This window comes from Telmatherina bonti (assembly GCF_933228915.1).
Source record: "Telmatherina bonti genome assembly, chromosome: 9".
NCBI classification, from domain to species: Eukaryota; Metazoa; Chordata; class Actinopteri; order Atheriniformes; family Telmatherinidae; genus Telmatherina; species Telmatherina bonti.
Window position 1 is genome coordinate 39,504,698 of NC_136627.1, and position 20,078 is coordinate 39,524,775.

Genomic DNA, 20,078 nt, shown 5'->3' on the forward strand with positions numbered 1-20,078 from the left:
TAGCACAGAGACAGCACTGGTGAAAGTCTAATGATCTTCTCATGGCCTCAGATAAAGGACTTCTGTCTGGACTCATTCTTTTAGATCTCAGTTCTGCATTCGACACTATTGATCACAATATTCTGCTACAGAGGCTGGAACATGTTATTGGGATTAAAGGGACCGCATTAGACTGGTTCCAGTCAGATTTATCTGATAGATTTCAGTTTGTAAATGTAGATGATGAGTCCCACGATGCACTGAGCTCTTCTTCATCTCTCTGCTCCTCTTCCTCCTTGTATGACATCATCAGCATGTTCCTCCTCTTCTTGCAGGACTTTCAGAATAAAAGCTGCTGAACATGTTGATCTGTCTTTCCCGTCCTCTCCACCCCGACCGGTCCTCCCTGACCCGGTTCTGACGGCCGCCCTCCCTGACCCGGTTCTGATGGCCGCCCTCCCTGACCCGGTTCTGATGGAGGATCCAGTCATGATGGGATCAGCGGGTTTCTATCAGCGGTGGCTTACTGGAACTGGACCTGATGTTTCTGTGAAGGTTCCTGAGACGTCGTTGTGAAGCGGTTCTAATAAAGCTGATTGAACTGTAAATGGTTATTAAAGTAGCATATTAGTTCCTGTCATGACGTCACCTGAATCATAAACTCCATCTCCCATGATTCCCAGCGCTGCCGCATGTGCGCGCATGCGTGTTGAGGCGCTGTCCAGGGCCGGGTATCATGGCGACGTACGTTGACATCCTGAAGAGCGAGTTTCCTGAGATCGACTCGGAGCTTTTCGACTACATTACAGGTAAGAACCCGAAACCAGGCGGGCCGCGGTACCCTCCCCGGCCCGACTGGGAGCCGGACCCGGCCTGCAGCCCAGCTGCTCGCCGGGCGGAATGCGCTTTGAACGGACATCACGGCACGGCACAGCATGGTACGTACGGCACGGTATGATACGGTACGGCACGGTATGATACGGTACGGCATGGTATGATACGGCACGGTATGATACGGTACGGCACGGTATGATACGGTACGGCATGGTATGATACGGTACGGCATGGTATGGTACGGTACGGCATGGTACGGTACGGCATGGTATGGTACGGCATGGTATGGTACGGTACGGCATGGTACGGTACGGCATGGTATGGTACGGTACGGCATGGTACGGCATGGTATGATACGGTACGGTATGGTATAATACGGTGCGGTACGGCATGGTATGGTACGGCATGGTATAGTACGGTACGGCATGGTATGATACGGTACGGCATGGTACGGTACGGTATGGTACGGTACGGCATGGTATGGTACGGTACGGCATGGTATGGTACGGTACGGCATGGTACGGTACGGCATGGTATGGTACTGTACGGCATGGTACGGTACGGCATGGTATGGTACTGTACGGCATGGTATGGTACGGTACGGCATGGTACGGCATGGTATGATACGGTACGGTATGGTATAATACGGTGCGGTACGGCATGGTATGGTACGGTACGGCATGGTATGGTACGGTACGGCATGGTACGGTACGGCATGGTACGGTACGGCATGGTATGGTACGGTACGGCATGGTACGGTACGGCACGGTATGGTACGGTACGGCACGGTACGATACGGTACGGCATGGTACGATACGGTACGGCATGGTATGGTACGGTACGGCATGGTATGGTACGGTACGGCATGGTATGATACGGTACGGCACGGCATGGTACGATACGGTACGGCATGGTATGGTACGGTACGGCATGGTATGGTACGGTACGGCATGGTATGGTACGGTACGGCATGGTATGATACGGTACGGCATGGTACGGTACGGCATGGTACGGTACGGCATGGCATGGTACGGTACGGCATGGTATGGTACGGTACGGCATGGTACGGTACGGCATGGTACGGTACGGCATGGTATGGTACGGCATGGTATGGTACGGTACGGCATGGTACGGCATGGTACGGTACGGCATGGTACGGTATGGCATGGTATGGTACGGTACGGCATGGTACGGTACGGCATGGTACGGTATGGCATGGTACGGTACGGCATGGTATGGTACGGTACGGTACGGCATGGTATGGTACGGCATGGTATGGTACGGTACGGCATGGTATGGTACGGCATGGTACGGTACGGCATGGTATGGTACGGTACGGCATGGCACGGCACCCAAAGAGGAGGGTGGTCTGACAGCAGGGTAGACAGGGTGAAGGGTCGGTACTGATCCGGTCCAATCCGAACTAGAGACACAAGTCAGAATAATGGAATTTACTGACTTATTGATTATTGATCAGGAGGTTCTGATCATCTGATTGGACCAAAGATTCACGTGTCTGTTGAGATGTTGTCACGTGATTCTTTCCAATTCAGCGTCATCCGCAAAGTCTGGATCCGGATCAGTGATGAACTGAACCTGGTACCTGTGTTTCCGGGTCTTTCTGGTGGTTCCGGGTTCTGGTGGTTCCAGGTCTTTCTGGTGGTTCCGGGTTCTGGTGGTTCCAGGTCTTTCTGGTGGTTCCGGGTTCTGGTGTTTCAGAGCCTCTGGTGGTTCCGGGTTCTGGTGATTCAGAGCCTCTGGTGGTTCCGGGTTCTGGTGATTCAGAGCCTCTGGTGGTTCCGGGTTCTGGTGATTCAGAGCCTCTGGTGGTTCCGGGTTCTGGTGGTTCCAGGTCTTTCTGGTGTTTCCGGGTCTTTCTGGTGTTTCCGGGTATTTCTGGTGTTTCCGGGTATTTCTGGTGTTTCCGGGTCTTTCTGGTGGTTCCGGGTTCTGGTGGTTCCAGGTCTTTCTGGTGGTTCCGGGTTCTGGTGGTTCCAGGCCTTTCTGGTGGTTCCGGGTTCTGGTGGTTCCAGGTCTTTCTGGTGGTTCCGGGTTCTGGTGTTTCAGAGCCTCTGGTGGTTCCGGGTTCTGGTGGTTCAGAGCCTCTGGTGGTTCCGGGTTCTGGTGGTTCCAGGTCTTTCTGGTGGCTCCAGGTTCTGGTGGTTCAGAGCCTCTGGTGGTTCCGGGTTCTGGGCGTGACAGATAGCGGTGTGTGTCCCCGTCCCAGGTGTTCTGGACAGCGGCGGCGCAGACTTCGAGGATGGCGAGGACGTGTTCGACGCCATTGGCGGTGTCCTGCAGGACGTCTCGGCGGACAGTAAGAACGAGGACGACGTCAGAGACATCTGTCTCCAGATGTTCAACACCCTGAAACTGAACAACCATCACGGCCCCCAGAAGCAGGTTCTGCTGGACGCCCCGGTCCAGTTGTCCCAGATCTCGGCAGACTCCGGTGAGACAGCTGGACACGTCCAGAATTCTCCAGTTCTGGTTCTTCACAGATAAACCTGATGGTTTCCAGTCTGTTCTGATCCGGATTGTCTCCTCCTCAGTTTCAGCGTCCCACGATGTCCAAGGGATCTGGATGATGAGACGTCCTCAGAACACCGTGAGTCTTCTTCTGCACGTCACTGCATGAAAACCAGAGAAGAAGCTGAAGAAATGTCCTCTAAAACCGTCCTCCTGTCTCTGTGTCCCCATGTCTCCATGTCCTCATGTGTTCATGTCTTCATGTCTTCATGTCTCCATGTCCCAATGTCTTCATGTCTCCATGTCTTCATGTCCCAATGTCTCCATGTCTTCATGTCCCAATGTCTTCATGTCTCCATGTCTTCATGTCTCCATGTCCCAATGTCTTCATGTCCCAATGTCTCCATGTCCCAATGTCTTCATGTCCCAATGTCTCCATGTGTTCATGTCTTCATGTCTCCATGTCCCAATGTCTCCATGTCTTCATGTGTTCATGTCCCAATGTCTCCATGTCTTCATGTGATCATGTCTTCATGTCTCCATGTCCCAATGTCTCCATGTCTTCATGTGTTCATGTCTCCATGTCTTCATGTCTTCATGTCTCCATGTCTTAATGTCTTCATGTCCCAATGTCTCCATGTCTTCATGTGTTCATGTCTCCATGTCCCAATGTCTCCATGTCTTCATGTGTTCATGTCTTCATGTCTTCATGTCTCCATGTCTTCATGTCTCCATGTCCCAATGTCTTCATGTCTCCATGTCCCAATGTCTCCATATCTCCATGTCCCAATGTCTTCATGTCCCAATGTCTCCATGTTTTCATGTGTTCATGTCTCCATGTCCCAATGTCTTCATGTCTTCATGTCCCAATGTCGTCATGTGTTCATGTCCAAATGTCTCCATGTCCCAATGTCTTCATGTCCCAATGTCTCCATGTCCCAATGTCTTCATGTACCAATGTCTCCATGTCTTCATGTCCCAATGTCTTCATGTCTCCATGTCCCAATGTCTTCATGTCCCAATGTCTCATGTCCCAATGTCTTCATGTGTTCATGTCCCAATGTCTCCATTTCTTCATGTATTCATGTCTTCATGTCCCAATGTCTCCATGTCTCCATGTCTTCATGTCCCAATTTCTCCATGTCTCCATGTCTCCATGTTCCAATGTCTTCATGTCCCAATGTCTCCATGTCTTCATGTGCATGTCTTCATGTCTCCATGTCCCAATGTCTCCATGTCTTCATGTGTTCATGTCTCCATGTCTTCATGTCTCCATGTCCCAATGTCTCCATGTCCCAATGTCTTCATGTCCCAATGTCCCAATGTCTTCATGTCCCAATGTCTTCATGTCCCAATGTCTCCATGTCTTCATGTGTTCATTTCTTCATGTCCCCGTGTCTTCATGTGTTCATGTCTTCATGTCCCAATGTCTCCATGTCTCCATGTCTTCATGTCCCAATTTCTCCATGTCTCCATGTCTCCATGTTCCAATGTCTTCATGTCCCAATGTCTCCATGTCTTCATGTGCATGTCTTCATGTCTCCATGTCCCAATGTCTCCATGTCTTCATGTGTTCATGTCTCCATGTCTTCATGTCTCCATGTCCCAATGTCTCCATGTCCCAATGTCTTCATGTCCCAATGTCCCAATGTCTTCATGTCCCAATGTCTTCATGTCCCAATGTCTCCATGTCTTCATGTGTTCATTTCTTCATGTCCCCGTGTCTTCATGTGTTCATGTCTTCATGTCCCAATGTCTTCATGTGTTCATGTCTTAATGTCTCCATGTGTTCATGTCTTCATGTCCCAATGTCTCCATGTCTTCATGTGTTCATGTCTCCATGTGTTCATGTCTTAATGTCTTCATGTCCCAATGTCTCCATGTCTTCATGTGTCCATGTCTCCATGTCTTCATGTCTCCATGTCTTAATGTGTTCATGTCTCCATGTCCCAATGTCTCCATGTGTTCATGTCTTCATGTCCCAATGTCTTCATGTCTCCATGTTCCAATGTCTTCATGTCTTCATGTCCCAATGTCTCCATGTCTTCATGTGTTCATGTCTCCATGTCCCAATGTCTCCATTTCTTCATGTATTCATGTCTTCATGTCCCAATGTCTCCATGTCTTCATGTGTTCATGTCTTCATGTCCCAATGTCTCCATGTCTTCATGTGTTAATGTCTTCATGTCTCCATGTCCCAATGTCTCCATGTCTTCATTTTTTCATGTCTTCGTGTTCATGTCTTCATGTCTCCATGTCTTCATGTCCCAATTTCTCCATGTCTCCATGTCTCCATGTTCCAATGCCTTCATGTCCCAATGTCTCCATGTCTTCATGTGCATGTCTTCATGTCTCCATGTCCCAATGTCTCCATGTCTTCATGTCTTCATGTGTTCATGTCCCAATGTCTCCATGTATTCATGTGATCATGTCTTCATGTCTCCATGTCCCAATGTCGCCATGTCTTCATGTGTTCATGTCTCCATGTGTTCATGTCTTCATGTCTCCATGTCTTAATGTGTTCATGTCTCCATGTCTCCATGTCCCAATGTCTCCATGTGTTCATGTCTTCATGTCCCAATGTCTTCATGTCTCCATGTTCCAATGTCTTCATGTCCCAATGTCTCCATGTCCCAATGTCTCCATGTCTTCATGTGTTCACGTCTCCGTGTCCCAATGTCTCCATTTCTTCATGTATTCATGTCTTCATGTCCCAATGTCTCCATGTCTTCATGTGTTCATGTCTTCATGTCCCAATGTCTCCATGTCTTCATGTGTTAATGTCTTCATGTCTCCATGTCTTCATTTTTTCATGTCTTCATGTGTTCATGTCTTCATGTCTCCATGTCTTCATGTCCCAATTTCTCCATGTCTCCATGTTCCAATGCCTTCATGTCCCAATGTCTCCATGTCTTCATGTGCATGTCTTCATGTCTCCATGTCCCAATGTCTCCATGTGTTCATGTCTTCATGTGTTCATGTCTCCATGTCTTCATGTCTCCATGTCTTCATGTCTCCATGTCCCAATGTCTTCATGTCCCAATGTCCCAATGTCTTCATGTCCCAATGTCTCCATGTCTTCATGTGTTCATTTCTTCATGTCCCCGTGTCTTCATGTGTTCATGTCTTCATGTCCCAATGTCTCCATGTCTTCATGTGTTCATGTCTCCATGTGTTCATGTCTTCATGTCTCCATGTCTTAATGTGTTCATGTCTCCATGTCTCCATGTCCCAATGTCTCCATGTGTTCATGTCTTCATGTCCCAATGTCTTCATGTCTCCATGTTCCAATGTCTCCATGTCTTCATGTCCCAATGTCTCCATGTCCCAATGTCTCCATGTCTTCATGTGTTCATGTCTCCATGTCCCAATGTCTTCATGATTCCATGTCTTCATGTCTCCATGTCCCAATGTCTTCATGTCTCCATGTCCCAATGTCTCCATGTCTTCATGTGTTCATGTCTTAATGTCCCAATGTCTCCATTTCTTCATGTGTTCATGTCTTCATGTCTCCATGTCCCAATGTCTCCATGTCTTCATGTGTTCATGTCCCAATGTCTTCATGTCTCCATGTCCCAATGTCTCCATGTCCCAATGTCTTCATGTCTTCATGTGTTCATGTCCCAATGTCTCCATGTATTCATGTGATCATGTCTTCATGTCTCCATGTCCCAATGTCTCCATGTCTTCATGTGTTCATGTCTCCATGTCTCCATGTCTTCATTTCCCAATGTCTTCATGTGTTCATGTCTCCATGTCCCAATGTCTCCATGTCTTCATGTGTTCATGTCCCAATGTCTCCATGTCTTTATGTCTCCATGTCCCAATGTCTCCATGTCCCAATGTCTTCATGTCCCAATGTCTCCATGTTTTCATGTGTTCATGTCTCCATGTCCCAATGTCTTCATGTCTTCATGTCCCAATGTCTTCATGTCCCAATGTCTCCATGTCTTCATGTACCAATGTCTCATGTCTTCATGTCTCCATGTCCCAATGTCTTCATGTCTCCATGTCCCAATGTCTCCCAATGTCTTCATGTCTCCATGTCCCAATGTCTCATGTCCCAATGTCTTCATGTGTTCATGTCTTCATGTCCCAATGTCTCCATTTCTTCATGTATTCATGTCTTCATGTCCCAATGTCTCCATGTCTTCATGTGTTCATGTCTTCATGTCCCAATGTCTTCATGTGTTAATGTCTTCATGTCTCCATGTCCCAATGTCTTCATTTTTTCATGTCTTCATGTGTTCATGTCTTCATGTCTCCATGTCCCAATGTCCCAATGTCTTCATGTGTTCATGTCTTCATGTCCCAATGTCTCCATTTCTTCATGTATTCATGTCTTCATGTCCCAATGTCTCCATGTCTTCATGTGTTCATGTCTTCATGTCCCAATGTCTCCATGTCTTCATGTGTTAATGTCTCCATGTCCCAATGTCTTCATTTTTCATGTCTTCATGTGTTCATGTCTTCATGTCTCCATGTCCCAATGTCTCCATGTCTTCATGTGTTCATGTCTCCATGTCCCAATGTCTCCATGTCTCCATGTTCCAATGTCTTCATGTCCCAATATCATGTCTTCATGTCCCAATGTCTCCATGTCTTCATGTGTTCATGTCTTCATGTCTCCATGTCCCAATGTCTTCATGTCTCCATGTCCCAATGTCCCAATGTCTCCATGTCCCAATGTCTCCATGTCTTCATGTGTTCATGTCTTAATGTCCCAATGTAATCATGTCTTCATGTCCCAATGTCTTCATGTCCCAATGTCTTCATGTCTCCATGTCCCAATGTCTCCATGTCTTCATGTGTTCATGTCTTAATATCCCAATGTCATCATGTCTTCATGTCCCAATGTCTCCATGTCTTCATGTGTTCATTTCTTCATGTCCCCATGTGTTCATGTCTTCATGTCCTAATGTCTCCATGTCTTCATGTGTTCATGTCTCCATGTGTTCATGTCTTCATGTCTCCATGTCTTAATGTGTTCATGTCTTCATGTCTCCATGTCCCAATGTCTCCATGTCTTCATGTGTTCATGTCTTAATGTCCCAATGTCATCATGTCTTCATGTCCCAATGTCTCCATGTCTTCATGTGTTCATTTCTTCATGTCCCCATGTCTTCATGTCTTCATGTCCTAATGTTTCCATGTCTTAATGTGTTCATGTCTCCATGTGTTCATGTCTTCATGTCTCCATGTCTTAATGTGTTCATGTCTCCATGTCCCCATGTCTCCATGTCCCAATGTCTTCATGTCTCCATGTCCCAATGTCTCCATGTGTTCATGTCTTCATGTCCCAATGTCTTCATGTCTCCATGTTCCAATGTCTTCATGTGTTCATGTCTCCATGTATTCGTGTGTTCATGTCTCCATGTCCCAATGTCTCCATGTCTTCATGATTCCATGTCTTCATGTCTCCATGTCCCCATGTCCCAATGTCTTCATGTCTCCATGTCCCAATGTCTCCATGTCTTAATGTCCCAATGTCTCCATTTCTTCATGTGTTCATGTCTTCATGTCTCCATGTCTTCATGTGTTCATGTCCCAATGTCTTCATGTCTCCATGTCCCAATGTCTCCATGTCCCAATGTCTTCATGTCCCAATGTCTTAATGTCCCAATGTCATCATGTCTTCATGTCCCAATGTCTCCATGTCTTCATGTGTTCATTTCTTCATGTCCCCATGTCTTCATGTGTTCATGTCTTCATGTCCTAATGTCTCCATGTCTTCATGTGTTCATGTCTCCATGTCTTCATGTCTTCATGTCTCCATGTCTTAATGTGTTCATGTCTTCATGTCTCCATGTCCCAATGTCTCCATGTCCCAATGTCTTCATGTCTCCATGTCCCAATGTCTTCATGTCTCCATGTCCCAATGTCTCCATGTGTTCACGTCTTCATGTCCCAATGTCTTCATGTCTTCATGTTCCAATGTCTCCATGTGTTCATGTCTCCATGTCTCCATGTCCCAATGTCTCCATGTCTTCATGTGTTCATGTCTCCATGTCCCAATGTCTCCATGTCTTCATGATTCCATGTCTTTATGTCTCCATGTCCCAATGTCTCCATGTCTTCATGTGTTCATGTCTTAATGTCCCAATGTCTCCATTTCTTCATGTCTCCATGTCTCCATTTCTTCATGTATTCATGTCTTCATGTCCCAATGTCTCCATGTCTTCATGTGTTCATGTGTTCATGTCCCAATGTCTTCATGTCTCCATGTCCCAATGTCTCCATGTCCCAATGTCTCCATTTCTTCATGTATTCATGTCTTCATGTCCCAATGTCTCCATGTCTTCATGTGTTCATGTCTTCATGTCCCAATGTCTCCATGTCCCAATGTCGCCATGTCTTCATGTGTTCATGTCTCCATGTGTTCATGTCTTCATGTCTCCATGTCTTCATGTGTTCATGTCTTCATGTCCCAATGTCTCCATTTCTTCATGTCTTCATGTCTCCATGTCTTCATGTGTTCATGTGTTCATGTGTTCATGTCCCAATGTCTTCATGTCTCCATGTCCCAATGTCTTCATGTCTCCATGTCCCAATGTCTCCATTTCTTCATGTATTCATGTCTTCATGTCCCAATGTCTCCATGTCTTCATGTGTTCATGTCTTCATGTCTCCATGTCCCAATGTCTTCATTTTTTCATGTCTTCATGTGTTCATGGCTTCATGTCTCCATGTCCCAATGTCTCCATGTCTTCATGTGTTCATGTCCCAATGTCTTCATGTCTCCATGTCCCAATGTCTCCATGTCCCAATGTCTTCATGTCCCAATGTCTTAATGTCCCAATGTCATCATGTCTTCATGTCCCAATGTCTCCATGTCTTCATGTGTTCATTTCTTCATGTCCCCATGTCTTCATGTGTTCATGTCTTCATGTCCTAATGTCTCCATGTCTTCATGTGTTCATGTCTCCATGTCTTCATGTCTTCATGTCTCCATGTCTTAATGTGTTCATGTCTTCATGTCTCCATGTCCCAATGTCTCCATGTCCCAATGTCTTCATGTCTCCATGTCCCAATGTCTTCATGTCTCCATGTCCCAATGTCTCCATGTGTTCACGTCTTCATGTCCCAATGTCTTCATGTCTTCATGTTCCAATGTCTCCATGTCTTCATGTGTTCATGTCTTCATGTCTCCATGTCCCAATGTCTCCATGTCTTCATGTGTTCATGTCTCCATGTCCCAATGTCTCCATGTCTTCATGATTCCATGTCTTCATGTCTCCATGTCCCAATGTCTCCATGTCTTCATGTGTTCATGTCTTAATGTCCCAATGTCTCCATTTCTTCATGTCTCCATGTCTCCATTTCTTCATGTATTCATGTCTTCATGTCCCAATGTCTCCATGTCTTCATGTGTTCATGTGTTCATGTCCCAATGTCTTCATGTCTCCATGTCCCAATGTCTCCATGTCCCAATGTCTCCATGTCCCAATGTCTCCATTTCTTCATGTATTCATGTCTTCATGTCCCAATGTCTCCATGTCTTCATGTGTTCATGTCTTCATGTCCCAATGTCTTCATGTCTCCATGTCCCAATGTCTTCATTTTTTCATGTGTTCATGTCTTCATGTGTTCATGTCTCCATGTCTTCATGTGTTCATGTCTTCATGTCCCAATGTCTCCATTTCTTCATGTCTTCATGTCTCCATGTCTTCATGTGTTCATGTGTTCATGTCCCAATGTCTTCATGTCTCCATGTCCCAATGTCTTCATGTCTCCATGTCCCAATGTCTCCATTTCTTCATGTATTCATGTCTTCATGTCCCAATGTCTCCATGTCTTCATGTGTTCATGTCTTCATGTCTCCATGTCCCAATGTCTTCATTTTTTCATGTCTTCATGTGTTCATGTCTTCATGTCTCCATGTCCCAATGTCTCCATGTCTTCATGTGTTCATGTCTCCATGTCTTCATGTCTTCATGTCCCAATGTCTCCTCAGACCGTTGATGTGAAGAAGCTGGAGAAAGCCGAGGCGAAGCTCAAAGCGAAACATGAACGGAGGACGGAGAAGGACTCTCTGAAATCTTCCAGTCCACTGTGAGTCCAAGATCTTGTCCCCCCTCTCACCTGTCCCCCCTCTCACCTGTCCCCCCTCTCACCTGCCTCCCCTCCCACCTGCCTCCCCTCTCACCTGCCTCCCCTCTCACCTGTCTCCCCTCTCACCTGCCTCCCCTCTCACCTGTCTCCCCTCTCACCTGTCTCACCTCCCACCTGCCTCCCCTCTCACCTGTCCCCCCTCTCACCTGCCTCCCCTCTCACCTGCCCCCCCTCTCACCTGTCTCCCCTCTCACCTGCCTCCCCTCTCACCTGTCCCCCCTCTCACCTGCCTCCCCTCTCACCTGCCCCCCCTCTCACCTGCCTCCCCTCTCACCTGTCCCCCCTCTCACCTGCCTCCCCTCTCACCTGCCCCCCCTCTCACCTGTCTCCCCTCCCACCTGTCCCCCCTCTCACCTGCCTCCCCTCCCACCTGCCTCCCCTCTCACCTGTCCCCCCTCTCACCTGTCCCCCCTCCCACCTGTCCCCCCTCCCACCTGCGTCCCCTCTCACCTGTCTCCCCTCCCACCTGCCTCCCCTCTCACCTGTCTCCCCTCCCACCTGTCTCCCCTCTCACCTGCCTCCCCTCCCACCTGTCCCCCCTCCCACCTGCCTCCCCTCCCACCTGCGTCCCCTCTCACCTGTCTCCCCTCCCACCTGCCTCCCCTCTCACCTGTCTCCCCTCCCACCTGTCTCCCCTCCCACCTGTCTCCCCTCTCACCTGCCTCCCCTCTCACCTGTCCCCCCTCCCACCTGTCCCCCCTCCCACCTGCGTCCCCTCTCACCTGTCTCCCCTCTCACCTGTCTCCCCTCCCACCTGTCTCCCCTCCCACCTGTCTCCCCTCTCACCTGCCTCCCCTCCCACCTGTCCCCCCTCCCACCTGCCCCCCCTCCCACCTGCGTCCCCTCTCACCTGTCTCCCCTCCCACCTGCCTCCCCTCTCACCTGTCTCCCCTCCCACCTGTCTCCCCTCCCACCTGTCTCCCCTCTCACCTGCCCCCCCTCTCACCTGTCTCCCCTCCCACCTGTCCCCCCCTCTCACCTGCCTCCCCTCCCACCTGCCTCCCCTCTCACCTGTCCCCCCTCTCACCTGTCCCCCCTCCCACCTGTCCCCCCTCCCACCTGCGTCCCCTCTCACCTGTCTCCCCTCCCACCTGCCTCCCCTCTCACCTGTCTCCCCTCCCACCTGTCTCCCCTCTCACCTGCCTCCCCTCCCACCTGTCCCCCCTCTCACCTGCCTCCCCTCCCACCTGCCTCCCCTCCCACCTGCCTCCCCTCTCACCTGTCCCCCCTCCCACCTGTCCCCCCTCCCACCTGCCTCCCCTCCCACCTGCCTCCCCTCCCACCTGCCTCCCCTCTCACCTGCCTCCCCTCTCACCTGTCTCCCCTCTCACCTGTCTCACCTCTCACCTGTCCCCCCTCTCACCTGCCTCCCCTCTCACCTGCCTCCCCTCTCACCTGTCCCCCCTCTCACCTGCCTCCCCTCTCACCTGCCCCCCCTCTCACCTGTCTCCCCTCTCACCTGCCTCCCCTCCCACCTGTCTCCCCTCTCACCTGTCTCACCTCTCACCTGTCCCCCCTCTCACCTGCCTCCCCTCTCACCTGCCTCCCCTCTCACCTGTCCCCCCTCTCACCTGCCTCCCCTCTCACCTGCCCCCCCTCCCACCTGCCTCCCCTCCCACCTGCCTCCCCTCCCACCTGCCTCCCCTCTCACCTGCCTCCCCTCTCACCTGTCTCCCCTCCCACCTGCCTCCCCTCCCACCTGCCTCCCCTCTCACCTGCCTCCCCTCCCACCTGTCCCCCCTCCCACCTGCCTCCCCTCCCACCTGCCTCCCCTCCCACCTGCCTCCCCTCTCACCTGCCCCCCCTCTCACCTGTCTCCCCTCCCACCTGCCTCCCCTCCCACCTGTCTCCCCTCCCACCTGCCTCCCCTCTCACCTGCCTCCCCTCTCACCTGTCTCCCCTCCCACCTGCCTCCCCTCTCACCTGCCTCCCCTCTCACCTGTCTCCCCTCCCACCTGTACCCCCTCTCACCTGTCTCCCCTCCCACCTGCCTCCCCTCCCACCTGCCTCCCCTCTCACCTGTCTCCCCTCTCACCTGTCCCCCCTCCCACCTGCGTCCCCTCTCACCTGTCCCCCCTCCCACCTGTCCCCCCTCCCACCTGCGTCCCCTCTCACCTGCCCCCCCTCTCACCTGCCTCCCCTCTCACCTGTCTCCCCTCTCACCTGTCTCCCCTCCCACCTGCCTCCCCTCCCACCTGTCTCCCCTCCCACCTGCCTCCCCTCCCACCTGTACCCCCTCTCACCTGTCTCCCCTCCCACCTGCCTCCCCTCTCACCTGTCTCCCCTCCCACCTGTCTCCCCTCCCACCTGCCTCCCCTCTCACCTGCCTCCCCTCTCACCTGTCTCCCCTCCCACCTGCCTCCCCTCTCACCTGCCTCCCCTCTCACCTGTCTCCCCTCTCACCTGTCTCCCCTCTCACCTGTCTCCCCTCCCACCTGTCTCCCCTCCCACCTGCCTCCCCTCTCACCTGCCTCCCCTCTCACCTGTCTCCCCTCCCACCTGCCTCCCCTCTCACCTGCCTCCCCTCTCACCTGTCTCCCCTCCCACCTGTCTCCCCTCCCACCTGTCCCCCCTCCCACCTGTCCCCCGTCCCACCTGTACCCCCTCTCACCTGTCCCCCGTCCCCGCAGCGTGCTGGAGGAGGCGTCGGCCAGCCAGGCCAGCAGTAAGAGGGACAGCCGGGTGGATCAGTCGGGGAAGAACCGCAGCTACGACGTCCGCATCGAGAACTTTGACGTGTCCTTTGGGGAGAGGTGAGGATGCGTCGGCAGGTGAGTTGGTGGTCAGACGGAACTGTCTCTCACCGCCGTGTGCTCGTCCAGGTGTCTGCTGCAGGGGGCGGAGCTTTCTCTGGCGTACGGCCGGCGGTACGGTCTGATTGGCCGAAACGGTCTGGGGAAGACAACGCTGTTGAAGATGCTGGCGAGCCGGAACCTCCGCGTGCCGGCGCACATCTCCATCCTGCACGTGGAACAGGAAGTTGCGGGGGATGAGACGGCGGCGCTGCAGAGCGTCCTGGAGAGCGACGCGTTGAGGGAGGGGCTGCTGGACGAGGAGAGGACGCTGAACGCTCGCATCGCCAGCGGGACGTAAGAAAGCTGCAGCTGGCTAATTAGCTGGGAGCGCTGACGTCATCATGATGACGTAATCGGCGGGGATATTCTGGGAATAACGGCGGTAACCGTAGTTACCATCAGCCGCCGTTTTCGCCATGTCATCTTCTTCTGTGATTTTAAACAGTTGAATGTCGTTTCAGCGCCGATGGGATGGAGAGCGTCCGACTGTCGGAGATCTACGCAAAGCTGGAAGAGATCGAATCAGACAAAGCTCCGGCTCGGTAACCATGGCAACCACACCTACACTTTTAGCTGGTCACATGACTGGTCACATGATGATCAATGTGTGTCTGTCTGGTCCAATCAGAGCCTCCGTCATCCTGGCCGGCCTCGGTTTTTCTCCCAAGATGCAGCAGCAGATGACCAAGTGAGTCACATGACCTTACATACACACACACAGTTGCCGTGGTTACGCAGTGACGTGCCGACAGCTGTGCTCTGTCTCCAGGGAGTTCTCTGGCGGATGGCGAATGAGGCTGGCGCTCGCCAGAGCTCTGTTCGCTCGGTGAGTTGGCGCCGTCCCTCTGAGGTTAGAACCGCCAGATCCAACCCGTTTCTGATCCTGTCTGTTTGGTTCTGTCTGCAGACCCGACCTGCTGCTGCTGGACGGTGAGCTGCACCCTGGACCGACCCGACTGCTCTGCTTACTGCTGTGCTGTTTACGGTTCCGGTATCTACGGTTCTGCTACTTACGGTTCTGGTTCCGTTTCAGAGCCCACCAACATGCTGGACGTCAGAGCCATCCTGTGGTTGGAGAACTACCTGCAGGTCAGAACTGTTAGCATTCCTCATTGGAAACAATGGAGCATTTAGCCTGGAGCTAACACAGTCTGAATGACCCCCCCCCCCCAGACGTGGCAATCCACCATCTTGGTCGTGTCCCATGACAGAAACTTCTTGAACGCCGTGGTAACCGACATCATCCACCTGCACTCCCAGAGACTGGACAGTTACCGTGGCAACTATGAGAACTTCCTGAAAACCAAAGAGGACCGCCTGAAGAACCAGCAGAGGGAATATGAAGCCCAGCTGCAGTATAGGCAGCACATACAGGTAGGGGGTGAGGTCAGGGGCGGGGTCAGGGCAGGCAGCACATACAGGTAGGGGGTGAGGTCAGGGGCGGGGTCAGGGCAGGCAGCACATACAGGTAGGGGGTGAGGTCAGGGGCGGGGTCAGGGCAGGCAGCACATACAGGTAGGGGGCGAGGTCAGGGGCGGGGTCAGGGCAGGCAGCACATACAGGTAGGGGGCGAGGTCAGGGGCGGGGTCAGGGCAGGCAGCACATACAGGGAGGGGGCGAGGTCAGGGGCGGGGTCAGGGCAGGCAGCACATACAGGGAGGGGGCGGGGTAAGGGCGGGGAGCACATACAGGTCAGGGGCGGGGTAAGGGCGGGGAGCACATACAGGGAGGGGGTTAGGTCAGGGGCGGGGTCAGGGCAGGCAGCACATACAGGTAGGGGGCGAGGTCAGGGGCGGGGTCAGGGCAGGCAGCACATACAGGTAGGGGGCGAGGTCAGGGGCGGGGTCAGGGCAGGCAGCACATACAGGGAGGGGGCGGGGTAAGGGCGGGGAGCACATACAGGTCAGGGGCGGGGTAAGGGCGGGGAGCACATACAGGGAGGGGGCGGGGTAAGGGCAGGCAGCACATACAGGGAGGGGGCGGGGTAAGGGCAGGCAGCACATACAGGGAGGGGGCGGGGTAAGGGCGGGGAGCACATACAGGGAGGGGGCGGGGTAAGGGCGGGGAGCACATACAGGGAGGGGGCGGGGTAAGGGCGGGGAGCACATACAGGGAGGGGGCGGGGTAAGGGCAGGCAGCACATACAGGGAGGGGGCGGGGTAAGGGCGGGGAGCACATACAGGGAGGGGGCGGGGTAAGGGCGGGGAGCACATACAGGGAGGGGGCGGGGTAAGGGCAGGCAGCACATACAGGGAGGGGGCGGGGTAAGGGCAGGCAGCACATACAGGGAGGGGGCGGGGTAAGGGCGGGGAGCACATACAGGGAGGGGGCGGGGTAAGGGCGGGGAGCACATACAGGGAGGGGGCGGGGTAAGGGCGGGGAGCACATACAGGGAGGGGGCGGGGTAAGGGCGGGGAGCACATACAGGGAGGGGGCGGGGTAAGGGCAGGCAGCACATACAGGGAGGGGGCGGGGTAAGGGCGGGGAGCACATACAGGGAGGGGGCGGGGTAAGGGCGGGGAGCACATACAGGGAGGGGGCGGGGTAAGGGCGGGGAGCACATACAGTTAGGGGGCGGGGTTGGGGGGGATCAGGGAGGGGTCTCGCCAGGGTCAGGTTGGGGTTACGCCGGGGTCAGGGCGGCTGACCCAACGTTCCAGAACAAAACCTCTTGTGTTCCAGGTTTTCATTGACAGGTTCCGGTACAACGCCAACCGGGCCGCTCAGGTCCAGAGTAAACTGAAACTCCTGGAAAAGCTGTGAGTAGTATTAGCGTGTGTATCAGAGCAGCTCGTTGTCATGGTAACAGCTCGTTGTCATGGTAACGGCTCTTTATTCCCGCAGGCCGGAGCTGAAGCCCATCGAGAAGGAAACGGAGGTGACGCTGAGGTGAGGAACCGGTCGGGTCCAGACTGGATCCAGATCAGACTGGGTGTTTATGGTCCAGATCAGACTGGGTGTTTATGGTCCAGATCAGACTGGGTGTTCTGGTCCTGGTCCAGGTCAGCGTGTGGTCTCTCGGCAGGTTTCCTGACGCCTTTGAGAAGCTGTCTCCTCCCATCCTGCAGCTGGACGAGGTGGACTTCTTCTACTCACCAGACCGGCCGCTGTTCTCTGGACTCAACCTGTCAGCTGACCTGGAGTCGCGCATCTGCATCGTAGGTCTCGTGGGGCTCGGGAAGCGTTCTGAACTCTGATTGGACGATAATTCGGCTGTTTCCCGGCAGGTTGGTGAAAACGGCGCTGGTAAGACAACCGTCCTCAAACTGCTGATGGGTGAGCTGACACCAGTGGGCGGAGTCAGACAAGCTCACAGGTGAGACTTGGGAAGGTGTGCTGTGGTGGTCCAGACTGACCCTGACCCTGACCCTCCGGTCTGTCCCCCATCAGGAACTTGAAGATCGGATACTTCAGCCAGCATCACGTGGACCAGCTGGACCTGAACGTCTGCTCCATTGAGCTGCTGCTCAACAAGTTTCCTGGTAACCATAGTAATGGCACAAACACCGCGTAGGCGGGGTCTCCATGCTGAGCTCTGATTGGCTGTTTCTGTCCAGGTCGGACAGAGGAGGAGTACCGCCACCAGCTGGGAGGGTACGGCATCACCGGCGAGCTCGCCACAAGGCCGGTTGCCAGCCTGTCGGGAGGGCAGAAGAGCCGGGTCGCTTTCGCCCAGATGACAATGCCATGGTAACGGCGGGGCGAGGAAGATGATGCTTGTGTCAGTGTGATGATGATGATGATGAAGGCTGTCGCTGTCTTCCAGTCCAAACTTCTACGTCCTGGACGAGCCCACCAACCACCTGGACATGGAGACCATCGAGGCGCTGGCGAAAGCTCTCAACAAGTTCAAGGTGAGTCCTGGTCATCTCCCAGAGGACAGCCGTGTCCCAGGTGTGTGACCCTTGTGATGTCACCTGTTTCAGGGCGGAGTCATCCTGGTGTCGCATGACGAACGCCTGATCCGGTTGGTGTGTCGGGAATTGTGGGTGTGTGAAGGCGGGAAAGTTCGCCGCATCGACGGCGGCTTCGACGAGTACCGAGACATCCTCCACGAACAGTTCAGGAAGGAGGGGTACCTGTGAGGCCCCGCCCACTGCGATTTGACCACACCCACCAGTAACAAACACGCCCACCCCATGATTACACCTGCACTGGCAGCCAATCAGCCGTCAGAGCTGGACGGTTTCTGCTCACCTGCTGCTCAGGTGATCCGCCGGAAGATGATTGTTTGGTTGGAGTCAACTGATGAGGTCCCGGTGACCTCACAAGGATGCGGACAAGGCGATAAACATGACTCAGCATTCAGACACGAATAAAAACATGACATCATGTGTCCAGTTTCTCTTCTTCATCACCGTTTCAGTGAGGCCTTCAGGAACCAACTGCTCCGCAGGACTTTTCAGTTGCAGCCTCTTCCGGCCAATCAGCGCCTTCCGCTACCGCGTGAAGTCATCAGGAAGGCAGACCAGAGACGCTTTCAGTCGTTTGGTCTCTGCACGCGCTCAGTCTGGACATAGATCAATCGTCGTGGTGATGCGTCTGTCCCTCCCTGCTGGTGTGTGATCAAATGTGATTGGCCGATCTGTGGAGGGAAATCTGCCTCAAGAGAAAAACAAAAATGCAAATAAAAACTTCAGATCTGTAGAATTTTGTTTTTACTTTTCTGTGTGACAGTTTGACAGCTGCTGATGGACACGTTGGACAGGTAGTCCTGATGGACAGACGGTCCTCATAGTCACGTTGGACAGGCGATCCTGTTGGACAGGTTGTCCTGATGGACACGTTGGACAAGTGGTTCTAATGGACAGGTGGTCCTGATGGACACGTTGGACAGGCGATCCTGTTGGACAGGTTGTCCTGATGGACACGTTGGACAGGCGGTCCTGATGGACATGTTGGACAGGCGGTCCTGATGGACACATTGGACAGGCGGTCCTGATGGACACGTTGGACAGGTGGTCCTGATGGACACGTTGGACAAGTGGTTCTGATGGACAGGCGGTCCTGATGGACACGTTGGACAGGTGGTCCTGATGGACACGTTGGACAAGTGGTTCTGATGGACAGGCGGTCCTGATGGACACGTTGGACAGGTGGTCCTGATGGACACGTTGGACAGGCCGTCCTGATGGACACGTTGGACAGGCCGTCCTGATGGACACGTTGGACAGGCCGTCCTGATGGACAGGCGGTCCTGAAGGACATGTTGGACAGGCGGTCCTGATGGACACATTGGACAGGCGGTCCTGATGGACACGTTGGACAGGCGGTCCTGATGGACACGTTGGACAGGTGGTCCTGATGGACACGTTGGACAGGTGGTCCTGATGGACACGTTGGACAAGTGGTTCTGATGGACAGGCGGTCCTGATGGACACGTTGGACAGGTGGTCCTGATGGACACGTTGGACAGGCCGTCCTGATGGACACGTTGGACAGGCCGTCCTGATGGACAGGCGGTCCTGAAGGACACGTTAGACAATAAGTCCTGATTGACACGTTAGACAGGCGGTCCTTATTAACACGTTGGACAGGTGGTCCTGAGGGACACTTTGTACAGACGGTCCTGATGGACTTGTTGGACAGGCGGTCCTGATGGACATGTTGGACAGGCGGTCCTGATGGACACGTTGGACAAGTGGTTCTGATGGACAGGCGGTCCTGATGGACACGTTGGACAGGTGGTCCTGATGGACACGTTGGACAGGCCGTCCTGATGGACACGTTGGACAGGCCGTCCTGATGGACAGGCGGTCCTGAAGGACACGTTAGACAATAAGTCCTGATTGACACGTTAGACAGGCGGTCCTTATTAACACGTTGGACAGGTGGTCCTGAGGGATACTTTGTACAGACGGTCCTGATGGACTTGTTGGACAGGCGGTC

At 53.3% G+C, this 20,078-nt stretch overlaps 1 protein-coding gene across 2 annotated transcripts; it reads left to right on the forward strand.

Annotated features, from left to right (window-relative positions):
- Positions 1–511: 511 nt before the first annotated feature.
- On the forward strand, positions 512–18,808 carry abcf3 (ATP-binding cassette, sub-family F (GCN20), member 3). Of its 2 annotated transcripts, XM_079246896.1 has the most exons (21): positions 512–582; positions 663–788; positions 3,041–3,265; positions 3,366–3,421; positions 11,237–11,334; positions 14,025–14,147; positions 14,217–14,483; positions 14,651–14,731; positions 14,818–14,877; positions 14,959–15,015; positions 15,097–15,119; positions 15,223–15,278; positions 15,363–15,563; positions 16,872–16,948; positions 17,034–17,078; positions 17,215–17,347; positions 17,417–17,505; positions 17,580–17,671; positions 17,747–17,879; positions 17,956–18,043; positions 18,116–18,808. In XM_079246896.1, exons 2-21 carry the CDS (start codon positions 716–718, stop codon positions 18,272–18,274), a joined length of 2,136 nt encoding a protein of 711 aa, XP_079103022.1. In that variant the 5' UTR covers positions 512–582; positions 663–715; the 3' UTR covers positions 18,275–18,808. The 2 variants fall into 2 exon arrangements, with proteins under 2 accessions (XP_079103022.1, XP_079103023.1); XM_079246897.1 differs by lacking the exons at positions 512–582; positions 663–788 and adding an exon at positions 802–917.
- The last annotated feature ends 1,270 nt before the right edge of the window (positions 18,809–20,078 follow it).